The sequence below is a fragment of the Aaosphaeria arxii genome (genome assembly GCF_010015735.1).
Source record: "Aaosphaeria arxii CBS 175.79 unplaced genomic scaffold BU24scaffold_1, whole genome shotgun sequence".
Taxonomy (NCBI): Eukaryota; Fungi; Ascomycota; class Dothideomycetes; order Pleosporales; genus Aaosphaeria; species Aaosphaeria arxii.
The window spans coordinates 5321858-5348998 of NW_022983474.1; the positions used below are offsets into that span (position 1 = coordinate 5321858).

The 27141-nt window shown below is 50.2% G+C and overlaps 11 protein-coding genes across 11 annotated transcripts; 4 read left to right on the forward strand and 7 right to left on the reverse strand.

The window, feature by feature from the left end:
• Window positions 1-19: 19 nt before the first annotated feature.
• BU24DRAFT_363482 (uncharacterized protein) lies at window positions 20-4231 on the reverse strand. Its single transcript, XM_033524211.1, has 5 exons — window positions 2885-4231; window positions 2548-2831; window positions 2330-2497; window positions 1434-2272; window positions 20-1379 (listed from the first exon to the last, which is right to left on the reverse strand). The coding sequence occupies exons 1-5, from the start codon at window positions 4005-4007 to the stop codon at window positions 410-412; spliced, it is 3384 nt and encodes a 1127-aa protein (XP_033390635.1). The 5' UTR covers window positions 4008-4231; the 3' UTR covers window positions 20-409.
• Window positions 4232-5873: 1642 nt separating this feature from the next.
• BU24DRAFT_42130 (uncharacterized protein) lies at window positions 5874-6469 on the forward strand. Its single transcript, XM_033527696.1, has one exon. The coding sequence runs from the start codon at window positions 6034-6036 to the stop codon at window positions 6346-6348; it is 315 nt and encodes a 104-aa protein (XP_033390636.1). The 5' UTR covers window positions 5874-6033; the 3' UTR covers window positions 6349-6469.
• Window positions 6140-7874, forward strand: BU24DRAFT_384905 (GroES-like protein; the record flags this gene model as incomplete). Its single annotated transcript, XM_033524862.1, has 4 exons — window positions 6140-6717; window positions 6796-7533; window positions 7585-7709; window positions 7761-7874. The coding sequence occupies exons 1-4, from the start codon at window positions 6591-6593 to the stop codon at window positions 7872-7874; spliced, it is 1104 nt and encodes a 367-aa protein (XP_033390637.1). The 5' UTR covers window positions 6140-6590.
• Window positions 7875-8115: 241 nt separating this feature from the next.
• Window positions 8116-10113, reverse strand: BU24DRAFT_447106 (uncharacterized protein; the record flags this gene model as incomplete). The annotated part of the gene is made up of 4 exons (XM_033530802.1): window positions 8116-8350; window positions 8503-8730; window positions 8870-9920; window positions 10045-10113. 4 exons carry the CDS (start codon window positions 10111-10113, stop codon window positions 8154-8156), a joined length of 1545 nt encoding a protein of 514 aa, XP_033390638.1. The 3' UTR covers window positions 8116-8153.
• Window positions 10114-11151: 1038 nt separating this feature from the next.
• BU24DRAFT_417943 (putative L-fucose-proton symporter) lies at window positions 11152-13083 on the reverse strand. Its single transcript, XM_033526852.1, has 4 exons — window positions 12768-13083; window positions 12635-12715; window positions 12353-12581; window positions 11152-12292 (listed from the first exon to the last, which is right to left on the reverse strand). Exons 1-4 carry the CDS (start codon window positions 12980-12982, stop codon window positions 11303-11305), a joined length of 1515 nt encoding a protein of 504 aa, XP_033390639.1. The 5' UTR covers window positions 12983-13083; the 3' UTR covers window positions 11152-11302.
• Window positions 13084-14471: 1388 nt separating this feature from the next.
• Window positions 14472-15621, reverse strand: BU24DRAFT_417945 (lipoyltransferase). The gene has a single exon (XM_033526853.1). It carries the CDS (start codon window positions 15338-15340, stop codon window positions 14624-14626), a length of 717 nt encoding a protein of 238 aa, XP_033390640.1. The 5' UTR covers window positions 15341-15621; the 3' UTR covers window positions 14472-14623.
• A 325-nt stretch (window positions 15622-15946) lies between these two features.
• On the forward strand, window positions 15947-17025 carry BU24DRAFT_488541 (uncharacterized protein). Its single transcript, XM_033533557.1, has 2 exons — window positions 15947-16265; window positions 16332-17025. Exons 1-2 carry the CDS (start codon window positions 16019-16021, stop codon window positions 16943-16945), a joined length of 861 nt encoding a protein of 286 aa, XP_033390641.1. The 5' UTR covers window positions 15947-16018; the 3' UTR covers window positions 16946-17025.
• Window positions 17026-17671: 646 nt separating this feature from the next.
• On the reverse strand, window positions 17672-20352 carry BU24DRAFT_42247 (uncharacterized protein). Its single transcript, XM_033527991.1, has 2 exons — window positions 19103-20352; window positions 17672-19046 (listed from the first exon to the last, which is right to left on the reverse strand). The coding sequence occupies exons 1-2, from the start codon at window positions 20237-20239 to the stop codon at window positions 17934-17936; spliced, it is 2250 nt and encodes a 749-aa protein (XP_033390642.1). The 5' UTR covers window positions 20240-20352; the 3' UTR covers window positions 17672-17933.
• An 836-nt stretch (window positions 20353-21188) lies between these two features.
• On the forward strand, window positions 21189-21757 carry BU24DRAFT_458170 (uncharacterized protein; the record flags this gene model as incomplete). Its single annotated transcript, XM_033531604.1, has 5 exons — window positions 21189-21252; window positions 21314-21340; window positions 21398-21427; window positions 21476-21566; window positions 21622-21757. 5 exons carry the CDS (start codon window positions 21189-21191, stop codon window positions 21755-21757), a joined length of 348 nt encoding a protein of 115 aa, XP_033390643.1.
• An 854-nt stretch (window positions 21758-22611) lies between these two features.
• BU24DRAFT_458171 (beta-lactamase/transpeptidase-like protein) lies at window positions 22612-23916 on the reverse strand (the record flags this gene model as incomplete). Its single annotated transcript, XM_033531605.1, has 2 exons — window positions 22612-23328; window positions 23389-23916. The coding sequence occupies 2 exons, from the start codon at window positions 23914-23916 to the stop codon at window positions 22612-22614; spliced, it is 1245 nt and encodes a 414-aa protein (XP_033390644.1).
• A 903-nt stretch (window positions 23917-24819) lies between these two features.
• BU24DRAFT_337714 (uncharacterized protein) lies at window positions 24820-26619 on the reverse strand (the record flags this gene model as incomplete). Its single annotated transcript, XM_033523099.1, has 2 exons — window positions 24820-26277; window positions 26347-26619. The coding sequence occupies 2 exons, from the start codon at window positions 26617-26619 to the stop codon at window positions 24820-24822; spliced, it is 1731 nt and encodes a 576-aa protein (XP_033390645.1).
• Between the last annotated feature and the right edge of the window lie 522 nt (window positions 26620-27141).

Consider the following 27141-nt stretch of genomic DNA (forward strand, 5'->3'; position numbering starts at 1 on the left):
GATGAATGATGAAACCATAGTTGTGTACCCATATTCATTATGTATACCTAGTTCAAAAAACTACTTTCTTACTTAGCTGCTAGCTAGCTTACTGCAAGAACCCGTCAAAACGCTTGAAAAGAAATCGACGGCTGCTGGCCAGACGTGAAACATGTCGAAAAGTAAACCTGACACCAAACCATTCTCCAGCACACCAATCCCCCATTATCGAGAAACCCTTGTTGCCAGAATAACCCCACATACACCTCCCAAACCTCAGAATTGGTATAATAATGTACAATGCTAGTGAAATCAAGATATGACACGACATACTGTGTAGACACCCTACCACGTATGCGTCAAAAGTCCGCATGTCTCTGGGCAGGTGTCAATCAAGAATTGAATATGGAAACTCCTCCCTACCCCTCTCTCATCTATAAGCTCGTGTTCTCTTCTTCTGCGTTCTCGCCGCTTTCCGTCGTGTTTCTGAAACAGATGTTTCCGGGGCAAGACCTTCCGTCGGCATCTGCTCTTCCGAATCTGCGAGCTCATCGAGCTCATCATCGTCTAATTCGCTGAGTTCCTCGCTCATGTCGCGGAGCAAATCTCTCCCCGTCCATTTCTCGTCGTGTATGGTGGTGCCTACAGGACTAAAGGGTTCCATGTACCACGGTATGCCACCTTGAGTAGTGAATGCTAGTAGGTCCCGTTCAGACCTTGGTGGCGTGAGAGGGGGTGCACCTGCGCCGGTGTTCTCCGTGACTTCTCTGTCGATGTCCATGGCATCCTCGTCGCCATCGCCCTTTCCAGCAGACACGTGCAGAGCTTCTTGCCCAAACTGAGCAGCAATGGCTGCCTCGTCTGCTGCATCGTCTCGCAATTGAAGGTGATGTTCCGCCAAATCTTCGTCAGGCGTCGGTGCAAGGTGCATATGCTCATCCTTGACTTTCTCTTCTTGCAAGTCTCCATTGGTGATGCGTCCATTCGCGACCGTTTCGGTGGAAGCCTCGACGTGATTTTCGTTTCTCAATGAGGTGCTTCGTCGTCGACCTAGACTCTGATCGAGCAAAGCTTCCAGATTGGGCAGTTCCTTCTCGTATGGCTTGCCGGCCAGGTCAGACTCGCTGCGCAGAGCTTCCTCGAATTGGGGTTGAATAGCTTTGATGATGCGTTTCGCCAGCTTCTTCACCTCCTTTTGTTCGGACGTCAATGAACTATGGGCTACACCACTAAGTTGTTCTTCGGCATCAACAACGTTTGTGATTGTTGCAAAACCAATAACGGAGCTGAAGACCGCTGCCATGTCCTCACTGAAATTCTGCACCGAAGTGTAGAATTTATCGTCGAGTTTGACTTGTATCTTATTAAACCCATCAGAAAAGTTCCCTTTGTTATCGAGACTGTGTATTGAGTTAGCAACTGCAACCAATGTGGTAAACTGAGCAAATACTTACTTCTGTGCTTTATCCAGAATCGGTTGAAGCAGTTTGGGAATCGGGAAATAGACAGCATCGAGTATGCTCTTTAGAACAAGAGTGCTCTGTAGCTTTTCCGCCTCTCGTTTTCGGACAAGGTCACACAGGACACGCATCTGCTCCATGTCGTCTTCCAGTCGCTCGGCAAACTCAATGCGACGTTGAAGGCGCGGTCGGCCCACGGCACCCATGGCAGCAAAATTGCGCCGAGTGACCTCCATCGAGGAGAAAGCCTCCATTTGGAGCTGGAGGCGTTTCAACAAGGCAGCGCCTCGTCTGGCCTCGCGCTTCAACGTCCAGTACTTGCAGGCTTCCTGAACGAACTCTTTCCTTTTCCGCACCGCGAATCTGATAAGGGCATTTTCGACGTTGTGATAGACGGATTGAGGCACGACCGGAGCCCCAGATGGTAACCGCCATGACCTGGTGGATTGGCCTCTCTTGCGCTTATTAGCTCCGCCTCCATCCCAAGCTGCGTCCTCGGGTCCTTCGACTGAAGGCATTGGTTGGCTGGTGCCCATCGACAATGCAATAGCTTGGCTGTCACCCCAGTGTACGTGGCGTAGGGTTTGCTTATAGAACATCTTAGCGTCTGCAAATGCTTCATCAACATCGTTTTCACGACGCCAGTCGCCAGGACTGTGTCGATTACAGTATGCTTTGAGTACAGTAGCATCCATCGAATTTGACGATTGTGTCGACTTCATTCTGAGGCACAAGCGCGCTCTTCGGGCACAAGTGACGTGAAATGCCTCGAAGCAGGACTTGTGGCCGCACTGAATGCAAGCACCCATTTTCTGTTTGCAAATGTAGCAAGTCTGAATTGTCGTTAGCCCTGTTTTCACTTGAAGAAATGCAATGTCTCGGAGACTTACCAGTTTCCAGCGGGTTTTCGGAACCTTTTCGACATCCTGCACTGGCTCTTGGAAGGTAGTATTCCCTAACGACACCTCAGGTATCCACATAGCGCAAAGCAGATGGGACCACTTCATCGATGTAGTCTGCTTGAAGGCGCCGTCTATGTTCGGGCAGAATATGCAACCCTGCAGAAAGTAAGCAAGCTGGATGTGAAGGGAATGTTTAGAGATCATACTGGTTGTTCACTGATGGGGGTCCCGCGTCCCACGAGTTGGCATCTCCTGCAAAGCCACTGTCCTTCAGGAATGAACGGCACACCGTAGCATTCTTGGTGCACAGCAAGATCACAGCCGTCGCAAAACACAATAGCATTTGTATTTTCGCAATCGCCATCATCGCAAATTGCACACTTGGTATCTTGCTCTTCATTTTGTCCGGCAGGTTCACCATTTACTGCAGCTGCCGAACTCGATCGAGGTCTGTGGGTCTGTGGGGGTTTTGGGTTTGGTTTCGGAATCCCTATGCTATGGTGAGATCGTGCCAATTGCTGTAATCAATCCAAATGAACTTACGTTTTTCTAGTGCGTGCCACTCCTTTTCGATTTGGGTTATGGTCACTTCGAAAATTGCGGGCTTGATAGGTTCAACTCCTTCTTCCCGCCGTTGTTCATTGAGCTGGCCTAACCAGCGATCATCTTGCTCATCCATGTCATATTCGACACGTCCGATAGCTACGGCGCTGTTGGTATTTTCGCCACCAGCCTGTGATGGTATATCCAGATCGTCTTCTATGGAGCCCTCGGGGACCCTGACGAGACTTCGCTCTGGTCTGAGGAACATTTCGCTCTCTTGATATCCAAGTCCTGCCATGGTGCGGTCTACGTAGTTGACCTGTACACCTTCGCCTTCCTCGAAAGATTTGAACGGATCGACTTTCCGTACGGAAGGTTTGGGCAGATTGAGCTTCTCCTTCGGGTTCATTGTGGGAAGCGGAACTATGCGGGGGGCAGGTGGAGATCCTAGACCGGTGAGCATCGAATCCAGTTTGCGAGGCGGTCGCCCGACGCGTCGTTTTATAGGTGTAGATAGGCCGCCATTTAGCCCTCCAGTTGAACCCTCGTTATCCTGTGACAAACGTATTGCCTCGTCGAGTATCGCTGATGCACCACTTTCGATGGCATATTGGCCAGTGGAGCCATTGAGTGGCGTGCCAGGGCTCGATACCGCAGGGCTTGTGCCATCCACCAAGTCTGCACTGAATATCTGGAACTCTGTATCAATGTCAAGATCTTGATGGAACTCCTCCCAGCCACGCTCTTCTCTAGGCTTGTATCCATCACTTTGCGCCACTGCAGCAGCCACTGCAGCGGCAGAACTAGATCGAGGTCCAGAGGGGCGTTCACGCCGAGGTCGGGGGTAAGTTCGTGATGGTGAAGGTGCAGAGTAATTGATACCCTGCTTTTCGGCGTTCATCCTGCCTATGCGACCGCGCGGTCCAGTATATGCGTATCCTCCGGGTCCTGTACCTCCTACTGGCGTTTCCTGGCCAGCGTCATCCACGTATCTACCGCCACCACCTGGTCCTCCAGGAATATATCGTCTCGCTTGTGCGCGAGCGGATTCGGAAGCGATTCGTTTCTGTGGTCTACCGGCAGACCTAACGCGTGAATTTGGTGTTCCCGGGATCGGGGCCATTGCGCAAAGGGCGGAATGCTTATAAAGAGTCTCGAAAATGTTGGAAGGGTCAGGTCGTCGTTCACGCGCCCAAGCTGATGATCTGTCACCCAGGTCACCGTATGCGCGCAAACAACGGGCAGGCAGGCTGCAACGCGCTCATCGGTGAGGGAACAGCGAGTAGATTTGCAAGTCGTACAGCGTGTTCGAGGCCGACTTCACACTTGTTGAGAGCGCGTACCCGCGAGCACTGATGTTGAAGGTCAGAAGGAGGTCGAATCGCGCTAACCACTCCTGCAATAGCGTTGCCAAGCATTACCAATTCACCAAACCTCGTTAACTGCAGCCCATCAGCTTAGCGTCCGTCCACATTCCTCGCTTCTCCCCAGCCGCGATCCTGAACGATCCATTGCCTGCCGTTCGGCTTCTGCTCACTTTGCCTTGTCTTTCTTCGTTTTACTGTGCAAGGCTTAAATGTGTGTGTTTCCTATTTATGGACTGCTCTTAAGCCGCGTTGAAGGTCGCCTAAACCAAATAGTATGCCGAAATGTATTGCAGTGCAAGTCAAGGAGTGAATGGCTTTAATCAATTCAGGCATTGGTTCTGAATTATTCTATGCTTGCTCATGAGTTCTTGCTAACAAATACGAGAAACGATGCCAATTCGAGGCGCTTTTTCTAAGACTTCTATAATTCACTTTGATGATGGGACGGAACACAGAATCATTATTGATGTATTCGCATTGCAACAACATTGATCCGCTGACCCAATATCGCCTTTTCGCCTTTTATCTGTATCGCTGAATGAAAAGTATATCTCAGATTCAATCTCCTTTGAACTCTGATTTCGTGGATTATAGCCCCCGCCGAACCAGGCATTGTCTGGAGCCACAAAGGAACCCTCCCAGTTACCCCGGATTGTCGCAAGCGTCCCTGTCAGGAACCGCGTGTATCCCGCACGGCTAGCAAACAACATGACGTACAGTCAGTCCATGTGCCCTGCCGTGCCTGCGCTTCCGGGGACGGGAACCAACTCGGACAAGATTCCCCACACGCGCCTACAATGCCATACTTTCAGCCCTGGGATTCTCACATGTTACCTAGTTTTTTAACAAAACCAATGTTCGTGCAGAGCAAATCAACCCGGGCAGTTCGATCATGGTTCGACAAGTGTCAGTACAAATCGAATTGTTACCGTACAGAGAGCAATGTGAAATGCCTGCAATATCGATGAGGATAATTTGCAAGACAGCTAGACTGATCCTGACAATGAATCTACTAATATATTTATTGTACATCGTAGATCAAACTGCGCCAGTTCGGTCTACTGTCATATCCTTCTTCTTACGAGAATTCATAGTCCAATTCTCGAAACTTGCAAGACGTTGCGATGGATCTGGTCTTGAGTGATATTATTAAAGAAATGTCAGAACTACCTTACACACCATTGAAGACAGAGAGGCAAGTTTGCTTTCGCTTATAGCTATGCGCACTTTTAGGGCGACCAATATTCTTTTCGAAACGAGGATTCCGAGATCACGCCTCCAATTTGATCGCGAGAACCGATGAGACAGTCTCTTCTGTATTCTACAATTCAATTGTGATGCAGAGCACGTCACGTCAACAGCCACCCTCAAAGGCCCGAAATCGTAACGGAGTGCAAGCACTCTAGTCCAAACCCGGAAGAAACCTTGATGGAGTTTCGTTGACATCTTGTCGGAATACATCACCCGAGCGGCAGCTTGACATGGCCGTATCCGCGGGGATTAGGGTGATCATATTGTAAGCCACATCAGCAAGCTGCAATGAACCGAGTCCTTTGGTGAGATTAAACTTAGTTCGCCGCCATATTTACTGTTCCAACATTTTCCGATGGTTAAGAATTCCTTTGTTCATTCTGCGCCTACATCACGGTATTGGATTTGGTTATTCATGAGTTCGGAGGCGCACAATAGCTTTCTTCTTGACAAACGCTGTTACTGGAGACAGAAATTTCCAGAATAGGGAAGAAAACGAATAATTGTCGAATACTGCCACTCCTCGTGGCAATGCAACTGCTGCATGTCCCACTCTCGTCACATCCAATCACGGCTATTATCTACACCTTGACTTTACCATTACTGGCATCGTCTGTTACATCTCCTCAATCCTCCTGGACCAATTACCTCCTGGACCAATTACCTCCGACACCGAGTCACGAGTACTATTCGCAGTCCTTCGTTGATGTACTCGTATTGTCAGTTTACTCGCGCTCCACGACTCGCGAATCCGGCACCTTTGTCACCAAAAGCGTACACATTGTTCCCCATCCGCAACCCCTCGGCGTAGACGTCTTAGTGGGCTTACTCGACCTAGTTCACTAATGGCGTCCTTTGGACGAATAGGTGGTTTGAATCCCCGCGGGGACCCAGACGCGGGGCAATGAAGCGGGCGCAAGTGATCTGCTACCAATAATAATAAGGCGAAGGGCCTCGCTGTAGATGAGCAGCTCTTAATGTTTTATGTTATACGCCTTCATTCGTTATTCACTTGATATTCACTCAAGGCTCTGAAAGTTATACTCTGAAGACCTGCGTACTTACTCGTAGCAATTCGGCAAGATACCATGGCGGTTGAAAACAACGGAAATGGCGTTCAGATCGAAGTCCCCAAGACGTGCAAGGCTGGTGTCGTAGTAGATGAGGGTCCAAACTTTCGAGTAGAAGTAGAAGACGTGCCAGTGCCTGAGCCCGGTAAGAACTCCTTGCCATCATCTTTAACTTGCATGTACATTTCATTTGAAAGAGAAATGTCCTAACACATTTCTTCAGGGCCCAACGATGTTCTGATTAGAATGAATGCCACCGGTATCTGTTATTCAGACATCCATTACATGCTGATGGACCTCCCCTTACCACCCATGTCCCACTTTGGCGTTCGATCACCTGGCCACGAAGGCGCAGGTGTCGTTGTCAAACTTGGATCGAACGTCACCAACTGGAAGGTTGGCGACCGCGCAGGCATCAAGCCCGCGTACGACGCCTGTTTCAATTGCGAGCTCTGCTGGACGGGAAAAGAGACCCATTGCGATGAGAGCCCCCAGATTGGCCTCCAGTTCCCCGGTAGTTATCAGCAGTATATCTTGAGTCCTGCTCGATACACGCAAAGAATCCCTGACGGGGTCGACGATTTCACAGCTGGTCCTATCATGTGCAGTGGAAGCACAATTTACGCGAGTATCAAGGAATCTGGACTGAAGCCAGGAGACTGGGCGGTCTTTCCCGGAGCAGGAGGTGGCGTTGGCCACATGGGAGTTCAACTTGCGAAAGCCATGGGTATGCGTGTTGTTGGTATCGACGGTGGTGATGAGAAGAAGGAACTTTGCATGAAGCTCGGTTGCGATGCCTTTGTAGACTTCACAAAGGTAAAGGATGTTGCAGAAGAAGTAGTGAAGATCACCGACGGGAAGGGTGCGCATGGCGTTTTTGTGACAGCTACAAGTGCCAGCGCATACGCCTCTGCCCCTATGATGACGAGGATTGGTGGGAAGGTCCTGTGCGTGGGTTTACGTGAGTAAGACTTGATCAATACTTGGAACCAGATGATTGACCACTGCACAGCTCCTGCTGGCACTGCAGTTGCAGGCGCCGATCCGCTTCTGTTTGTAGGTAAAAACCTACATATCATCGGCACAAAGGTTGGAACGCTTCTCGATACCCAACGTGCTCTTGAATTCGCTGCACGAGTAAGTCTTCCAGGAGCCTCAGGATGTCATTTGTGGGCTAAAATAATCTAGGGTCTATTAAAACCTATCTATGAAGTTTTTCCTCTTGCCAAACTGCCGGATGCTGTAGAGAAACTGCGTAGTGGCAAAGTTGCAGGAAGGCTGGTGGTCGATTTCAATTCATGATGGGAGAAATACATAGAAATGAAAATATTCTTACGCTTGCCACATATAAACCAGCATTAGCTCCATACTTTTTGTTACGCAATTTGAAATGTATAACTAACTGTGTTATGAAGTGAGGAGTGGAGAAGTCAATTGATTGATGGTAGAGGTGGCTGGGTGAATCTTCCTCGGCGCATCCTGATGGTTGAGGCTATCAGTAGACTCATAATTTTGACCATTCGACGACTTGCATTTGAAAATAGCATCCTGATGAAAATGATTGACTGGCTTAGTCGAAGGCTACTTCGTCCACCACCCAAGAATCCTCTCGAGCTCCTCGAGCACTTCCATATCTCCCTTGACTCCTTCAATATCTCGCCTGATTCGTTCTATATCTCGCCCGATTCGTTCTCGTCTTTCGGTAAGAATCGCAGTCGCGACCTTCTTTTCCCTGTAATTGCCGTATAGAACCCCCGAAAGGCCAGTGAATGCCGAGACTAAAAATGTTAGATGCAGGCTACAGCACGATCCATCTGTCAAGAATTTGTAAACCGGTAAGAGGATGTAAACCAGTCTCTTTGGTACATATTTTTGACAACTAGCAAGGCATACTTAAAGATTGGAAGCCGCGAGGAGGATTGTGATCTACCTGGCCAGTAGTCGAGGAGGAATATTGGGACTGGTATTCTGGCGGGCCATAGGATGAATTCTGCTCGAGCAAAGCCCAGTAGCGTACTTGAAAGGAGGAAGGATTCATATTGGAAGAATGTTGTTTGAACGGGGGAAAGAAGAGTAGAAGACGAGTGGCCGCCTTTTTGTGTCGGTTGAACTTGCGATATACCAAGGTTTGCACTTCCCAACAAACCAGTGTCATCCTCTCCCAACTAGTCAAATGACTGTTCTGCACTACCGCAAATACGGGAAAGGTAAGAGTCACCGTCAGTGCAAATCATAAGCAATATACATCTTCAAAGCAGAGGATTGACATTAAACTATGGTGGAATCAGATTACTGACCACAACACCATGGAGTCATCTCCGCCTCAAAGTTTTCGTACAGCGTACTTTCTCTGACATCCTGCTGGCCCGTATACCAGTCTTCATCATTCTCTAATTGATGAATCATTGCCTTCTCCAGCTCCATCCTTTCTTCGCTGCCCCGGTTGTTGTATAGCTCGTGTAATCCAACCGATCCATTTGTGCGCTCCCGCTTCTCTGCCAGGTCTTTCTTGCGTGCGTCAAAGACTGACCTGACTTCCCCAGGCAGAACATTGACCCAATGCCAATCCATTTGCTTAATATCATGGGTTATCGAATGCAACATCCACTGCCCAGCTTTGTCGAAGTGTGCGTCGCAATCGACTACCGGGCAGTCGAAAGGGATCGACCGACCCTCATCAAAGTGGTACCGATCCAGTGCTTCGATCGCAAGGACATCGACAGCAATTAATTGATACCACAGGCGTTTGCCTTGATATCGTTCCGATTCGAACAGGCCCGCAGGCCCGCGGAAACCTTTCAAGGGCATGAGAATCGTCGTTCGCTGCCAGTATGGTGCTAGTTTCTTCCACTGTCCATCCGCCCCGTATTGGTATAAAGGTCTTTCCCACATGAGCTCTTCACCGTCGATGGCTCTCCTGTTCTTCACGCTTTGTGCATCGTCAACGATCAAAATGCGAGCATCGAGACTCTGTGGACAAGTCCGCATCAGGGCTCTCAAAGCAATCGAGACAGAATGGTCGTCACGAAACCTCTCGGGGCTCTCATGCGAGTGATTTAGGACCACATGTTTCACACTCGGGAACCTTTCCTGCAAAACATTCCAGAATTTCCTTACTTCATCCCAGCGAATCTCGAAGTCGTCGTCATTGCACCGGATCAGGTCACGCTCGGACATAAAAGTGACTTCCAAGTTCTGCACTTTAGGGAAGAAGGAGAATGTATTTCCTGTGTCGGCGGGAAAGCCTCCTGAGAGGAGCCAGGGCGATTCAATGATATAGTACGTTTCCGGGTCTGCCCAAAAGAGCTTCTCAGCCTCATCACGATGGGTGGGAGATGCGCGCATGATCTGAAATAGAGTGGGTGCAGAACAGAACGACAAGATATGTATCTGTAGCTCAACAGGAAGTCGATCGAGTGGAAAGGTCGCAGGACTGGCCGATGGAGAGTCGACGGAATTAGGCTTGACGTACATATGGAAGGGAATGCGTGCTTCTCCCTCCAGATTGATATGAAGGTCCCAATTCAAAGGCTTCGTCCATGGTGGCAGGGACAGACTTCGAAGGAGGTCAGGAAAGTACCTAGGAAACCATAACATCTTGATATACTCGATAAAGGTTGCGTTGACGGTGGTTGCACTTGTCAAACAGGTCCGGCACTGCTGTAGGACATGGAAGGATGGCCTAAGCGAGCACGGCATCATTGTTTGAGGTTGGGGTGGGCTCCTAACTATTCCGTGCGTCGTCGAGGTAAAGACTTACTCAATAAACATGCATCATACTCGTAGAGTTGCCTCGTACCGTCATAGGATCCATTACTATAGGTTCTTAAATTTACGATTTCTCGCGAAGCCTCACGATTTGACTGAGGCCTGTAGCCACGTGCTAGGCAACAATCAAGGTGCGACTGCGCCGCGCACTTCCATAGGCTACTGCAGGGCTGTAAATCGAACATTGTAGATACTCGTAGGAAATCTGCGCGTGGTAACCTTTGAAAAGTACAAGAATCACATCGGAGCCTTGATGTTACTCATATAGTCACCATACTGGTACCTACCTAGGTACGTAGACTCACCGTCCACCACATCACCTTTTTGACATTCTAGGCTAAATATAACCCCCAATCAATGCATTAAGCACCGTACGATATCCCGTGGTTTCAATACACCGTTCCCTTGCCTCCTACAAAACACAAAAAATTCCCCAAAGCAGTTATGTTTTCGAAAACCGTCGAAAGCAGTAGATCATCGATCTAGACCAACAATCCCGATGTTCTCTCGATTGCGGTGCGCGGACGCTAGCTCCCTGTACACCCCAGGACGCCTTCGTCTCCATCCATTTGCTGCGGCCGTTGGATCCGCCACCCTTAGTGGTGCTCGATTCCGATCTGGGGGTTGGCAACCGTCATAATCGTACATACAAATAGACGGGATCGCTCGATCGTTTATTGAGGGAATGCGATCACACAGCGATCTCGATTCGTTGGTTTTTCGATCCCTTGTCGCATTCTGCATCATCGAGAGTTGTCAAGTGGAATGCTGCTCACACATTGTCTTTTGTAGCTTTGAGAAGGTGTTTGTAGTAATTATTCATGCCATTGAAACTCTATCATAAACGTCGCATGGGATATAAGTCTAAGGTGTGTTGATATCATATATACATAGAAGGGGGGGAATCAAGTTTGCAGAAAACCAGCCACAGGGGAAAACCTGCAGGCAATCTAGGCCACTCCTTACACCTTGTTAGCCTGGACCTCTTCAGCCTTGACAACCTGGCCCTTGCCGGACTCCAGGTCCTTCTCATTGAACAGATCGACCACCTTGTCCGATGCGACAGGCGCGTCGATACCCGTGCGCACCTCGGTGAAGGCATCGAGCTCCTTCGCCTTGAACAGGTTGAGGTAGATGGGAAAGCTGTAGGCGATGATGAAACCTCCGAGCGGGACGCACATTGCGATGCGGGTGTTCTTCGCGTCGGCGACGGCACCGAGCATGACGGGGAAGACGGCACCGCCGGACACGGATGCGACGATGAAGGAGGCACCGCGCTTGGTGTGACGGCCGAGACCACGGAGGGAGAGTGTGAAGATGGTGGGGAAGATACAGGATTCGAAGAAGAGGACCATGGAGAGCATGGCGATGGCGGCGTTGCCGTGGGTGCCGATGGCTGCGGAGATGAAGATCATGATGCCGGTCATGAAGGCAAGGAGGATAAGACGGGGCTTGATCCACTTCATGCAGAAGGATGCGACGAAACGACCGATTGCGAAAAGACCTTGAGCAACAGCGAGGAGGTTGGCACCGTCAGCAGAGGACAATGAGGGCTTGGCCTCGACGACGTAGTGGATGAAGTATCCAGCGATGGCAACTTGCGCACCGACGTAGCAGAACTGAGCGGCGGTACCCCAGAACAAGGTGTACTGCTTGTGAAGGGGCTTGTCGACGAATCCAGTCTCGACTGCGGTTTGCTCAGACTGCAAGGCAATATCTGCGTCGGTGACCTCGGGGATAGGGGCGAAGAAGAAGACAACGGCAAGGAGGAAGACGAAGCAGGCGATGCCGAGATAGACCCATTGTACCGACTGGAGAGAGTTGCTGTCCTCGCCATGGACGTTCTTGAAGATGACGAAGGACGCGAGGATGGGTGCGACGACCGAGCCGATAGCCTGGAAACTCTGGGCCAAGTTCAATCGAAGCTCGCTGTACTTTGGTGGACCACAAGTCTAAAGTAATGTCAGTCTCGGGTTCTGGTAGTGGTTTTGACCTGCCGCAGATGAACTTACAGCAATGAAGGGATTGGCACTGGTCTCAAGAGTCGAAAGTCCGGAACCGACAACGAACATAGCGCCGCAGAAGCCGCCAAAAGCACGCTTCACTCCACTAGGCCAGAAAAGAAGAGCTCCAATGCCATAGATGGTGAGACCGGTGATGAATGTCCACCTGTATCCGAACTTGCGAACGATCCATCCAGAGTAGGTGAGGGGTCCGATGAAGTAGGCACCGAAGTAAGCACTGATGTAGTTGTTAACTATGACCAGTGGAAAAGATGTGCTCTGTTTACATACCCTTGTAATCCTGCCGCTTGAGCGGCTGAAATGTGAAGTGTCTCCTGGAAGTGCTTGTTGAGGACATCTAGCAATCCATATCTACACCCGTTGTCAGTACGGTCGATACTAAAAAGAGGTTGGGAAGCCTTACGCAAAACCCCACATGAAGAAGAGAACTGTCACAAGAGCGACTGGGATGATAGACTGGCGTGTGGTAATTTCTCCCGCGCCTGTAACAGCGTGATCGTTGACAGACTGACGTCCACGAGCGTTGTTCATTGCTTCGACTGCAGAAGGTCTGCGACCTGTGCTGTCAACTGAGGACTGGCGAGCAGTGTTACTGCGGCCGAAGAATTTGAGACCCATAGTCAATGAGAAAGAGTATGGTATAGAAGAACAATGTGTAAAGATGGAAGAAGATGAGAACAGTGCTCAGCGCCAACTGTGAATTGAGAGTTGAGTGAGCTGGTTGCTGATGAGGATCTACATCGTGGATATCAAGAGCAGTTATATAGTACTCCTATTCGAACTCTGCACATATCACCATTGTTTTTCTGCTACTCCATTTACGACCAATAATGCTCCATACCTGGACGCCGCAGCTTGGCTGTCGCCATCTCCCGCACAACATCCATGAGCATTTCGTAGCACCATATGTACCGGACCGGTACTAGAGCCTCATTAGGCCTATGGATTTCTTCACCAGTTCCTTTTGCGACATTGTCCCTGCTGCTCAACAGACCAGTGTTGGGACCAGTAGGCGCTTTGGCCACTCGAGAGCAGTCGAGATGGGGGACTATGACCTGGAGATGCTGGAGGTCGGGCCGAATGCACTAGTGGTCTGGGGGAAATCTGGACGACGCCCAGGCAAGCCGGGGTGCTTGGCTATCCCGTCAGGTTGCTTGTGCGTTGATGGGGTAGAAGATCTTGCACTTTGAGGCTTGCTCTCCGATGACTAGATGTTGAGATGCACTGTGCCAGACAAGGGTTTCCCCCAGGGTGTTCTTCAAGAATTATGTCATTGTTGGGCTTTCCTCTTGGGAGAAGGATACAATCAAGGAAGATCCCACTTGGAAGACGCGCTTGGGTTCATAGAACAAGAAGCAAGACATTAGACTTCTTCTTGATGCTCCATCATGTTCATTTTACGAGACTGAAGGTACGATCAAGAAGAGCACTTGGGCGGAGGAGTCTAATGGGCACTGAGTGATAAGTTGGAAAGAGTAATACGCTAGAAGCATGGAAGAATCTTCTCTTGCATCTACTGGAAACGCTAAACCGCAATCTTGCAAGGACGCACACAGTTTGCTGAACATAGATTGGTTGGATTCGACCCTGTCTACATCTATTGGTGACCGAAGAATGCCCGATTGAAGCATTGCTCTCACGGTAGTTCAACTCTTCTGGCATGCCTGGAGAATGCAGCCAATAAAGACAGGAGCTACCGATTAGTCGCGGCACATGCGGCCTTGGTGTTCACCGTTCGACCTGAGGCTGAGTTCATAGCGTTTTCCAAAGCTTGCATTGTTGAAGATCGATCAACTGCATAGGCCTTCCGGGAGGATTGTCGGTTGCCAAGAGTTCACCACTGTCACACTCTGCAACTAGGAACGACCCACTTTGAGCCTCCAACGAGCCTCATCAGTATAGAGATGTGAGCTGACTGATTCTAGGCAAGAGATACTACACGCTTGAAGAAGGTGATTTGAGCGCTTTAGACGCCCTAGCACTTTCTCAGGCTACGCCCAAGTTATAGCCCTTGTATAGCAAGATTGTCCTAACATCGAACCTTGGCCGCAGTGGGACTATCAAGGAGAATCCTGAAATGATGAATCCTTCCAATACGTTGAAACGTGCAGATAGTCGAACGATCACTCAATTGTCTGGCGATATCGGCCTTGAATGTATGCAGACCACGCTATGCATTCCAAGACTCCAAAAGACGCAGCCGTGCTTACACAGTTGAGCATGTTTGGATGGCGTGTTTAATTCCTGATCGTAGTTTCGTCAACCATCTTTTAGATAAGCCTCCACTTCCTCCACGCTTCTTCTCTCCACGACATCCAGACCCAACCTCTCCGCAATCTCTTCTGCGTAGGCATTCCCCACACTCTCAACAGACTCGCCCTTCACTCCTTGCTTTTCGAAGGTCGTCGTCTTCTTTCCTTCGAGCCCGCAAGCAACGATTCTATCAAACCACCACAGATCCGTGTTGATATTGAGTGCAATCCCATGGCTTGTAATGTTCCGTCTCATATGCACACCAAGGGCGGCGATCTTATCATCTTGGGATGTCCAGACTCCAGTATTTTCTGTCGTAATAGCTTTGATCCCATACTTTGCGCATGTAGCAATGAGACCTTTCTCTAGAAGACACACATAGCTCCTGGGCGTGAGTTTATGTGCGCGTAGATCGATGATAGGATATGTCACGAGTTGACCAGGACCATGAAAGGTAGTCTGGCCGCCGCGCATCGCTTCTACAAAATCGGCACGGCCATTGGCCCGTAGGAAGTTCTGTTGGTCCTGGGAAACATTGCCAACCTCTCGTCTACCGCTAGTATATACAGGGTTGAACTCCGCGGTTATGATGTGCGGAGGTGGAGAGGCAAGAGAAGATGGAGGCTTCGAGGCGAGAAACCGCGCAACGAGAGACTCTTGTAGGCGTGCAGCTGTAGCATAAGGAATGATTGAAGGGAAATGGACGTGAATTAGGGACTGCATTGCGGATGTTGCAAATAGGGTATTCAAAGAGTAGTGAAGAGCCTACATTATCGATGGAAGTCAATGATGGAATAAAAGTGCGGTTCGTCTTTGGATCCAGAGCTTGAGTATCCGCCAATATGCGGTCTGTGCATATCTGGTACCTGCTACCATAATTGGTTAGAATGGTAATCGGCTCGGTTTGCTCTAAGAGAACATTCGAAGTCTATTTTCTATCGTCTTGTCTTCCAATATCTATCGACTTCTGGGCATTGTGAAAGTTATACGATATAGAGGCAGGCACGGCAATAGGGTCTTAGAAGTAGATCCTAGACACAGTAGGGTTATGATTAAAGTTTCTTGATACACTTATCCTATCACGGAACGTCAGAAGTCTCGCTCAGTTGTCTCGTGAATGAATTATATGTATAGCTAATCTTAACATGTGAGAACTATTTACCAAATTATAACCTATGTCGAGATGATACTCCCAACTGTGATGTGAGAGGTTTAGAATAGTGCATCCATAGCCAGTGCTCGATGATGTAGAAGCGCGTCTGCTTCTTATCGATAGCGCGACTAAAACTAAATTTACGCGCAACAATTGTTCCGAACAATTGACCCATACTAACCACCATACCTCTACATACCAGTACCACAGCCTCCCACCTATTCCTCCGACATCAAACAGCAGCACCAATGCCTCCCCCCAGAGAACTTCCGCATAAGGGCAAAAAGCGAGCAAGAGACGGAACCCAGAAGCCTTCGAAAACTGCCGGAAGCCTCCAACCCCAATGCGCCCAACCCACCGACTCCAGCGTCTCGCAATCCAAAAAGCCTCAGAGCAAGCAATCCCAATCCGAGTCCTCAAAACCCCTTCCCACATCAACAAACCAGCCCTCGAACGCCTCACAACGAAGACAGAAACGACCTCGCCTGCCGAACAGTACGTCCCACCACCACCACCACCCATTCCCACAACACAAACCAACTAACCCCAACCTCCCAACAGACACCGAAATAACCAAACGCCCCCTCCTCCGCCCCGCCATACCCTCCCCCTTCGCCTCCGCCGCATCCCCCAAAATTGTCTACCTAAAACCCACCTCGCCCTTCGTGCCCGCCACCAAACGCGTCCGCGCCCTCCTCTCCGAGATAGAAAAGCGGCACCGGCAGTCTCTCGCGGCGCAGAAGACCAAGGGGTTAGGCGCGAGGGACGCACTGGCGGCGAACGGGCGGTTGGATCATAAGGCTGTGGAGCGGGCGATTGCGGAGGGGAGTGAGAGTCGCGGTGGGGGAGGGAAGCGGGGGATTGGGGAGGAGGAGGTGTTTGTGAAGGCGTCCGGGAAGGCGATTCCAAGGGCGCTGGCGGTGGGGAATTGGTTTCAGAGGGAGAGGGATTGCGTGGTTAGGGTTGAGATTGGGAGTGTGAGTGCGATTGATGATATTGAGGTTATACCTACGGTTAAGGATGCTACGGTTGGAGAGGCGATGGATGTGGATGGGGAGGTGTCTGCGAAGGGAGGTGGAAGTACGGCACAGGTTGCGGATGATGATGATGAGGTGCCGGAAACTAGGATTCGGACGTTGAGTACTGTTACTGTAGCTATCAGCCTGAGATCGTAGCCCACTAGAAAGTGGGCGATCACCAAAAATAAGATACCCAGGTGGTTACACCACCATCGTTCAGTCATGAAACATGTTTTCTTATGCATATAAAACCAGATATTGAGGAAACAATCGCAATAGCAAGCAAGGGCCTAGCAAGTTGGGTGAAAAGGGATCAAATATGTATCATTGAAGCTAGAAAAGTTCCTCTCATCTTCACATCCATACTAATCACACACATTCCATAACCCATCCAAAGAATACCTAAAAGAGTGTGACGCCCCACTTCCCGGCCGACCAGTTGACAAAGGAAATATTTGTGTGTCTTATTTGGATACAAAGAATGGAAAGGGAGCTTCCCAGTTGAGAGAAGTTTTGGTGCTTAGCCCAAATCGACTCATTACAAATCTTAAGAAAAGGAAGCGTAAGAGGGCAGGCGAACCTGCAAATCCTAGGCCTGGCCTGAAACCTGTGACGACCCATCCAATGACGCCATAAATTGCCGAATGCAAGGAAAAACTAAATGAATCGAATCGCTGTCGCCTGCAAAATATGTTTCTGCTTTTGACTCTGAAAAGGAATGATCGGGATATAGCAAGGTGAGAGCACCCGGTTGCTAAAGAAATTGTTAAAGTGTATATGTGACGATGATAATGTTAATGGCTCCACCGTATGCCAATATGATCGAGCCGTTGGTATGGGATCGGCAATGCACCCCACAGTACGCCGAAATTTTCCCCAGAGCGCTGGAGTCCGTAATGCAGGTGTGTTCGTGAAGGTGTCTATTGCAGAGGGCCATGATTGCGTTCGTTCCAATAAGAACCTTTTCGTATACAGTTCGGCTCAAACGCTGTTTTGCATACATCCAAACAGCCACCTGCTACAGCTCAACTGCAACTATTGTGGCTCAAGCACTGAATCTCGGTGCTTCCCCAGACTGAAATCTTCCCCAGAAGCGGCGATGTCCAGCCTGGCTGTAGTGGACAGATCGTTACTATGCATGCTTTCATCTCTCGACCTTGGGAACAGAGTTCAACCAGGCCATGACTGCGACCCCAAGAGCAACAACAGTAAGTATTGACATTGCAGGAGCTCCGTGGGAGAGGGCCGTGTCACTTCGATTTTGTGATCGTGTGACCAACTCCTGTGTGGCCTTGGACAGAGCTGCTGCATCTGCAGGGCTCACGGTGTGTCCGTTTTGAGCCACGATTTTTCGTAGCGCCGACTCTGTGTCTTCGGCCTCCCGCTCTGGCTCATTCATAATCATGATTTCGCCTTGTTCAGAGTATTCCTCTCCGTTTTGTCCCGCGTCATCGCTAGAGATTGATCTCGCACTGTCGAGCTCGGCCTGGTTTCGTCGTTTCGAAGCGTTGCTGGCGTTCTTTGCATCATCCGCCCTGATCTTTTCGATCATTTCTGCAAGTGTCTTACGGTGCGTTGCACTTTCAGCTTCTGCCGTTTCGGCTCGTAGTCGATAAGTCTCGATTTGCAGCTTCATGTCGTTCATTTCAGACATCATGGAATCAAGGCGTTGCTGCAGGCGATCTGATGCTGTATCGGCATGAGCGGGCGCAGCATCCTCGTCTGACGGAGACTCGTTTAAATTCTCTTTGGGTGCATTCTGGGAAGCTTCATCATCTCCGTTGACCAATGTAGGTCCCGACAACTCAGAATCTCTAGAAGCGTCTCGCTCGAAACGCTTTGCACGCTCTTCAGCATCCTCCCTTGCGCGACGTTCCTCGGTGAGCAGAGCCTCCAGAGTCTTCAGTTGAGCACTTTGAGATTCGAGTTCCTTCTTCGCTGACGACAAAGCTTCGGCTAATGTTGTGATTTGTGCGTCAGAACGCACTGGAGACCCATTGAGCTTGGGCCTCTCGGTGTCGGACCTGCGTAGAGAAGGCTGGTGGGCATCAGGCTTTTCAGGCAAAGGTTGCTGCGGTGGGGGTGCAGGAGGCTCAGAGAACCTTGCCTTGATGTCTTTGATGGGAGACACCTTGATGTGGTTGTTGGTAGTTGGCTTTGACTGATCTTTCTTAGGGTCGGCAGACAGGATGGAGTGAATGTAATGATGGGTCTGCTGGAGCTCTTGTGACTGCTGCCTTGCTACTTTTATCTCGGCCTAAATCGACGTTTAGTATGTGGGTCAGACACGGTCAACCGTAAATAGTCACTCACGTTAAGCTTCTTGACGACTTGCTCCATGGTGATGGGCTGAAGCCAAAAGCTGGGGTGCCTTGGCGGTTGCATGCCAACACTGTTTCCCATAGCAGCGCCAGGGCCCTGCATCCTGTTGCCGTTGATTGATCCTTGACTAGGGGTGCGACCACGAGGATTGCCCATCGGTTGTTGACCGCCAGCGCCCATGAGGTTCATCTGCTGATTCTCAAGCTCGCCGAAATTCATGTCCATGATGTTGCCCCCGTTGTTCGAGTAAATACCAGCATGTTCCACACGCGCAGCAACCTTGTGATGGACGATGGTCTTTTGATCTTCACTCACGATATCGATACCCAGCTCTAGCATGTCTTGTTCGCGGAGTTCATGCGGGTCTGAGTCTCGGTTCTCCTGCGACAGTCTCTGGGCGTTGACGAAAGTCCCGTTGGACGACTTGACATCTCGAATCCAGATCTTCCCATTACGATCGGCCCAGATCTCCGCGTGCGATCGAGATAAAACTTTTGAATCGAAGAATCCGTTGAGCGGCGTGGGTATCGTTTTGTTGTTGGTCTGTCGGCCGATGCGGAGGACATCGGGAAAGAAGGGCACAGTGATAGTCTTGCGCTCGAATGTGCCGTTCATGGGGATCAGGTGAAGGATGGCAGTACCGCCCTCCTGAGATTGCGGCCGCTGTGCACCATTTTGGGGGCCCTGGACGTTGCCATTGTGCTGCGAGGGAAGCATCGCCGAAGGAGACTGGAGCGCCGTCATGGCGGATGCAGCCGATGGTCTAGGGCCAGCAGAAGCGATGCTTTGTGGCCCTGCCGTTGATATACCAGAGATGGGTTCTGTTTTCGAAGGCGGCCATAGCCCCCGAGGAGCCTTTTTGCGAGCAGCTAGGGTGGATCCTTCGCCGGCGGGTGTGGAGCCAACGCCGTTTGTCTGGGACGATGAGGTGGAGATGGTGGATGTGGAAGATGCGTTGGATGATAGTGACGAGGAGGAGTTGGCGCGTTGGATGCTTTTGCGAGGCATAAACATCCTGTAGTCTTCGGTCATCGGCGTGGTCCCATTCGCAACGCCGTTAGTAGACCCACCACTCCATCCTTGGCGGGATATATTTTGGAAGTTCGGAGGAGGAGCGACGGCCGTCATTGACTACGATATGGGTGCTCAGTGAGCACCTGCCGCACCCTGGGATAGGGATGGGGGGATAGAGATATTGGTATGTCCACAAGTTCTTTTGGTCGGGTCTCACGATCCCCAAACCTTTTTATCAGTCGCCTCTGCACGCGCACCCGTGGTTGCTGGGGCTATTAGCGCCGCAGCAGCGTCACAACCCCGGATTCTGAACAGCGACAGCGACAACACTGAATTATGGGATGTACACGTTCTCATGCGCCACCGAGGTGTTCGAAAGGGAAGCTGGCGCAGCAGGCGGGAGGGATGCAGGTCGCGAGGAGGTGATCTGTCGTGTGCTGGGTTCAGGGAGGCTCCGTGCGACGTCAGGGCGATACGGCACTGCAAGCACTTGCAGAGCACAACAGCGGTTGACCGGGAATGGCGAAGAGAAGTCGGATAGACGTCGTAGACGGTTATATCGATGGTAGGGTTGGGGTTGATGGGGGGGAGTATGTTTCTTGAGGAAGCGGAGACGTTCGCTGGACAGACAGCGCCTTGTCCTCCTCGTCGATGGGCTGGCCTGGCTTGAGCGACGCTGACTGGCTGGTCCTCCGAGCGGACTAAGCGACGTGATATGTTTGATTCTCGACGATCAACGGTGAAACGCACCACTAACAGTCGATTTTGCTCAAGTATTATTGTTCGACTCTGATTATCACATATTAAAGTACAACTGGAATGGGTGAATGAGCGCGATCATCACATTCCATCTGTTGTCGTGGAAGGGTGAATTCGACACGTGATCTGTATACCAAGAGGGTAAAGCGGCAGTCCCGGTAATGGAAGGGTGACGCTCGGCAAAAGCCGTCGCATCGTAGCAGCAAAGAGTGGACCGATGGCCATCTGAGCTCTTGAAAACATCTCGCATTTGCCCGCCATCAGTTGCTTTCTTTGAAGCTTTTGAGTGTTTTGTCCTCTCACAATGCCTGTACCGGTCGGTTCTATGCCCGGAGGTGGTGCCCATGGTCCCTCCACTTTGGATAAACGTTCGTCATTCCCCAATCCATTAATTTATCTTCCCCGCGTGCGGTGGCTAACATCTTGCAGTGAAGATGGGTGGTATGATGGGTGGATGTACGTCCTCGACTCTTGACAAGTACAGCTTTGAAGTGAATTTCTGACATTGACCAGCCGTCGGATTGATCATTGGCTTCATCTTCGGTATGTTACGCCTGGGCCGATTGCATGCCGCAATCTAACAGAACCCAGGATTCACAAACATCGTTCGCTACGGGCCAGGTCCCAACGGTATGCTCCGAACATTGGGCCAGTACATGATGGGCTCCGCAGCAACCTTCGGGTAAGCATTGAATAATCGGGACCTGCGCGGAAGCTTCGCCGACTGACCGCAACAGCTTCTTCATGGCCATTGGCACAACTATCCGGACAGACAGCTCCTCTATCGCCAACGAGGCGTTCGCGAAGGCCTACCGACGCCCAATGGTGCTTCCCCGGAACTACCAATTCCCACGTACATCTCGCGACGAGTAAAGGAAGAGCGAGGAAATGGAAAATGCATATACGAGATGACGATCAGACATTTGTACAATAGTGTATTGACACTGGCTTTATTCACTTGCGAGGCTAGCAACTTGTACATATAGAATACGCGGTCTGCTGAAACCGTGGTAAAATGTTTTGAGTCTGGCTTTAAATGGCCTTTGACCAATATTTCTTCCTTATGGATATGTCTAAGATCAGTCTGCTCATTGCTACCGCTCGTCTGTTCAATGCATATTGTGAGGCTAGAGGGAGACATAATTTGGCCACCATTGTTCTGGAATAATGCGGGTTGCTCTTCTCTTGTTGCATCGCGCAAGGATGGTCTCAACGTCTGTCGTACGATCTGTAAATCGAGTCCTCGTCAATCACTGAATCGAACATGAGCAGGAAATACATGGTGACTCACGAAGCCTGTGCTAGCATTGTATGGGACATTTGGAGAGCATGCAAATTATCTTCGTATGTATCTTGTAGGCTCACAATCACGGCTGATTCCAAGTGCAAATTGCGGCAATTGAAACACTCAAACTGATTGTTTCTGTGCGAAATGTTTTGTAACTTGTTCAAAACATACATAGAACGCCTAACAAGCAGATGCCTGTTGCTGCTGTGCAGCGCTACCTTGTGCATCACGGAGTGTGGAGATGCCCCACAGCCCCAGGATTCCACGACATTATACGCATAGTCCGGATCCTGCATCAGTGTTCCGTTTAGCGTTCAAGGATTGCACATGTATAAGAAGTACATAGCAAAACGCAAGCAGCATTCAACATCTGCATTATCACTACATGAGGAGTGAAGGTATATACTATTGAGGAAGCACTAGGAAAATAAGCTATGCATCACTGGCTCAGACCGTCATACACAGCCTTCTCAGCAGCAACCCAAGCAGGAACGACCTTAGGATCACCGAACGGCAATACCTGGCTCGCAATGACGCCAGTAACGCCCCTCTCCCTATCAACCCAGTAGTACAAATTAGCGATTCCCGCCCACCAGGCGGTATTAGCACCTCGTCCAGTCGCGCCAGGCGCGATGGTCAAAAACCAACTCAATCCCCAACCCTGTGGAGGATTGCCCTCCTGGGGATACATCTCCGGGGCTGCATTCGCGAGCTCTGGTTTCGGGGGTGGGGGAGCTCCTCGGGCGAAATTGGGGTGCTCGGGGATCTGGTTTTCAAACATCTGGTCGACGGTGGAGGAGGAGAGGATCTTGGTGCCTGTCGTTGGGCATGTGCCGTTGTTTAGAAGCGTGGCGAGCAGCTTGATGTACTCCTTTGGCTTTGCGAACAGACCGGCACCGCCGGAGTGGAAGAAGCCGTCTTGTTCTTCCTTGGTGTGCTGGAAGAAGGCACGGGTGAAGGCGTGGTCGCGCTCGACGAGATTGCCGCTGCTTGGGTCTCTTTGGTGGAAGTACGCGAGGTTCTTCTGCATCTCTTGGGTTGGGAACATGGTCACGGAATTGATGCCGAGAGGCTCGAAGATGTTTTTCTGAAAGTAGTCGTTCAACTTCGTGCCAGTCGCACGCTCGAGTACGAGTCCTGCCCAGTCGACGTTGACCTTGCAATCAATTAGCGTTAGCTATGTGCAATTGGGCGGTAATGAACAGGATCTACTTACTCCGTACTCCCACCTGGAGCCCGGCTGGTTGACTAACGGCGACGCCTTAATGGCATTGACATCTCCAGTGAATTCGTCAATACCCACAGGTCGGCCAATGGCCGTGATCCGCGGATCTAAGAAGGAGTATCCGAAACCAGCGGTATGTGCCAACAGCATGCGTAGAGTTACTGGATTCTTTTGGTCCTGTGGTGTGGCTCCGTCTTCGTAGACCTTCTTCTCTCCGATTTCTGGCGCATACTTCTTAATGACTTCTGGGTCGTCCAAGCTGAGCTTGCCTTGTTCCACAAGCTGAAGGCAAGACACAGTGGTCACAATCTTGGTCATTGATGCAATCCAGAAAGAAGTATCCAGATCGATGGGATCCTTGGAATTGACGCCTTTTGTGCCTGCAGCATGTTCGACGAGAGTCTTGCCAGACTTGTCCACGGCAAGGAATACTAGGCCGGGAGAGCCACTTGAGCCCTCGGATGTTACACCATTGAGAATGGACTTGATAGTCTCTACACTCTGCGATGAGAGAGACATAGTGTTGAATGCCAGCCTTTGTTTGCGACGGCTATGAATCGGAATTCAATATAGAAAGTAAAATGTAGCAGTGTTTCGCTTTTGTGAACAAAGTAGGAGAATGCGCTGTACATACTAATGCAAGTGGGTTACATTTATACCAGCTCCGGAAGAGCACGCAACACAGCTCCTCGGTAGAAACGCATTGTAAATGGCCGCGTACCGTACTAAAGTCCATAATTGGATCTACTACGGGTTTGGATTAGAAAACATGCAAACCTTGGCAGCCATTCCATAAGACGGGGGCATTGCGGCGATGTGAGACTCTGTTTTGTCGACTCGGAAGCATTCACATCAGCTCAACCACACATAGCATACAACCACAACAGTCAGAAATGAAACATGGGCTCAGGCATTCACAGGACCCTCAACAACTTAGAACATTGGCAACTCGGATTCTTGCTGTTTTGATGTTACAAAAGTGCTTTGACAGAGCATATTGGGGCTAAGACTGCCGTAGACTGCTATCCGGTATGTTGCCATTGCTTTACCCCGCGCACTCGGGTGGGGCAGAGAAACAATCTCCAATCCCCTTTGAGCCCTTCCTCCGTGAATAGTCATCTTGAACGACCATATCTCTTACAATAGCTAAACAGTTGCGGATAATCGCACACGATGTTTTTGGGGTAGCCATGTGTAAGAACTAATCGTAAGCGCTATGGCTGATTTTTAATCCATAAACGAGCATTGAACCAAGGGCCTAACCTGTCAATCATGACTGCAGCTATGCTCAGGGGCCTAAATTCTGAGGCCACGCGCTGATTCTCTTGGATAGACGTGCACATACCTTGCACAATCCAATGGAGCACCCTTTTTTTGGGCACTTTTACAGCAAAATACCACTAGCGTCTTGCTGTTGTTTGATCAGCTCCGCTTTAGTAGACTTTTGATTTCCTTCAGGCCTGCCATGAGCAGTGGGACAGCAACGGGACCAAGGAGCGGTAGATAAACGGCAACCTTATGCTCGTCTGGGAAGTAGACCTGACCAACCATAGAGCGCTCAAAGAACGCCTTTTCTGCCTCAGCTTCAGCTATCCTGGCATGTTCGAGTGCACCTTGGAAGCGACCTTCGTGGAGGTGGTTGCATGCTTCCTGGAGATGTTTTGTAGTCGAATCGATCGATTGAGCCACAGCGTCTGGAATTGGAATTGAAGGAAGCGCATTGGTGAGACGTGCCAAAGCCCCCATCGTAGAGGATGCAGAGAAGAAGAGCGACGCAAGACGAACGCGTTTCAGGGTCGACAATTTGAGTGGAAGAGATTCGGGGGTTTGAGGCAGGCCCAAGAGCGATAATAGTTGATTTGAGAAAGCATGCATGGCAGGAGCGAGAGCGTCCTCGGTCAGAATCGTTGACGCCTGTTTTCCCTCGTCCTGCAACGGGGGATTCAAGATAACCACGCCACCCCACTGTGGAATCAACCAACTATTTCCACCATTCTCCTTGATCAAGAGTGGGGACTGATCCTGCCCAGGCACATAGAGGACAAAATTTACAGTAGGACCGGTGCCGATGCTGGGGCTCAAAGGCCATTCCGCGGCATTGATGAAGCCGCTGAGATCCTCTTTGCGAAGCGTCCAAGCATTCAAGCTTTCATCGTGTTCGGGTCGATGTATAGAGGGGGAGAACTCTGCATATAGCTGAACTTGGGTGTCTACTGTGAAATTACTGATGGCTGAGAATGACTCCAGTAGAGGTGAAACATAGTGCTTAAGTACAGACTCGATCTCCCACCCCGATGGTGTAGCAGTGGGACTAAATAGCGAAAACGTCAAGTGGTAGGTCGATGCATACTTCAATGCGCGCGTAAACTGACGCTCAATCTCTGCTGTCTTCTCGGCAGATAGGGTCTTCGTCTTTGGTTTTGTCTTCCCAGAATAGGCAGTGCTGGTAGTAGAGAGCAAGTATGATAGCAGCGCTTGTTCTTCCTCGAAAATCTTATGCAACTCCTGAGCAATGAAGCTTGCTAGCGGCGACCCTGTGGATGAGGGCGTGGGGATCTGATTAGGGGTGTAGTAGACATCCAATGTTGGTGCATACGGCTGCAAATGAGCACGAGGCGTCGTGCCAGTTTCCACAGGAATCAATCGCACAGCCAACGCGATATCCTCGTCATCTGTAGTCACCCTTGTTCCATCACTGACCACTTCTTGGGATGCATTGGCCGAGTTGTGCGATTCGGCTAGTATCAGACGAAGGTGATGCGCCGAAAATTCATTCAAATCGTCGATGGCATGCTGAGTCGTTCGAAGCAGGTTATGCGCGTCTTGTAGAGGGAGTGAAGCTTCGACCGCAACGCGCAGGGGAAAGACTGGTTTGCAAACCTGGGAAGAGTTAAATTAAGTTCTGAATGGTGATATGGTGCAAGGCTTCTGCTTCTGCTTCAAGCTTACCTTATCGTCAGCCCAGTCTGTCATATCCTGCAGTGGCAGTTCTGCTCGGTAGATAGCTGTGGTTTTCCACCATACTGGAAGACCTAGAAGCAACACAACGAGCCAAAAGGAGAGCACTACAAGTCGTCGAACCCAAATGCTTTCTTTCGTCTCCGGAGGGGGCTGTCTGGTAGAGCTCTGTGCATTGGAATCTGAGGTAGCGCCAGCAGCCGACGAAGTTGTGGAGCTGGACTGTGATGTCACAGGCGCGCTGGCGCCTTCTGCAAGTGGCATCTTGCGATGTTGTTGGTGATCTGTCTGGCTGGGACTTGGAGTTGAGAGGCGTGGACGACGACCAATCGGAGTTTGCGATCTTATGACTAAGCCACAATAGTCTCCCCCGGATCAGCCCTACGCGGTATCATCAAACTCGACCTCCTCCCTTGAACATCTATCGTAGTATCATGGAACATTTTCCAATCTATTTAGATTGGGTTTATCTTACCTTCTTGCGAACCAAAAATAACTTATTGGTTATCTTTTGGCAAGTCCTACAACCCGTGCAGACTCCGAATCTTGAACAAGTGGAAACGACCCCTTCCTCTGAGGCCTGCAACCACAGTTCGATCATGCTTGCTCCTTACATACGTGTTTCAAACCTCCTTCCAGAAAGATAGTTGACTTGTCAATTGTGGGCTTCATTTCTTTCCTTCCGATACTGTCGCTAATGGCAACACGGGTAAAATTCGCCTGCAGGTGATCTGATCAAAGTAAAAGTATAGACAAAGCATACCATTCATCTAGCCCCTATTATCC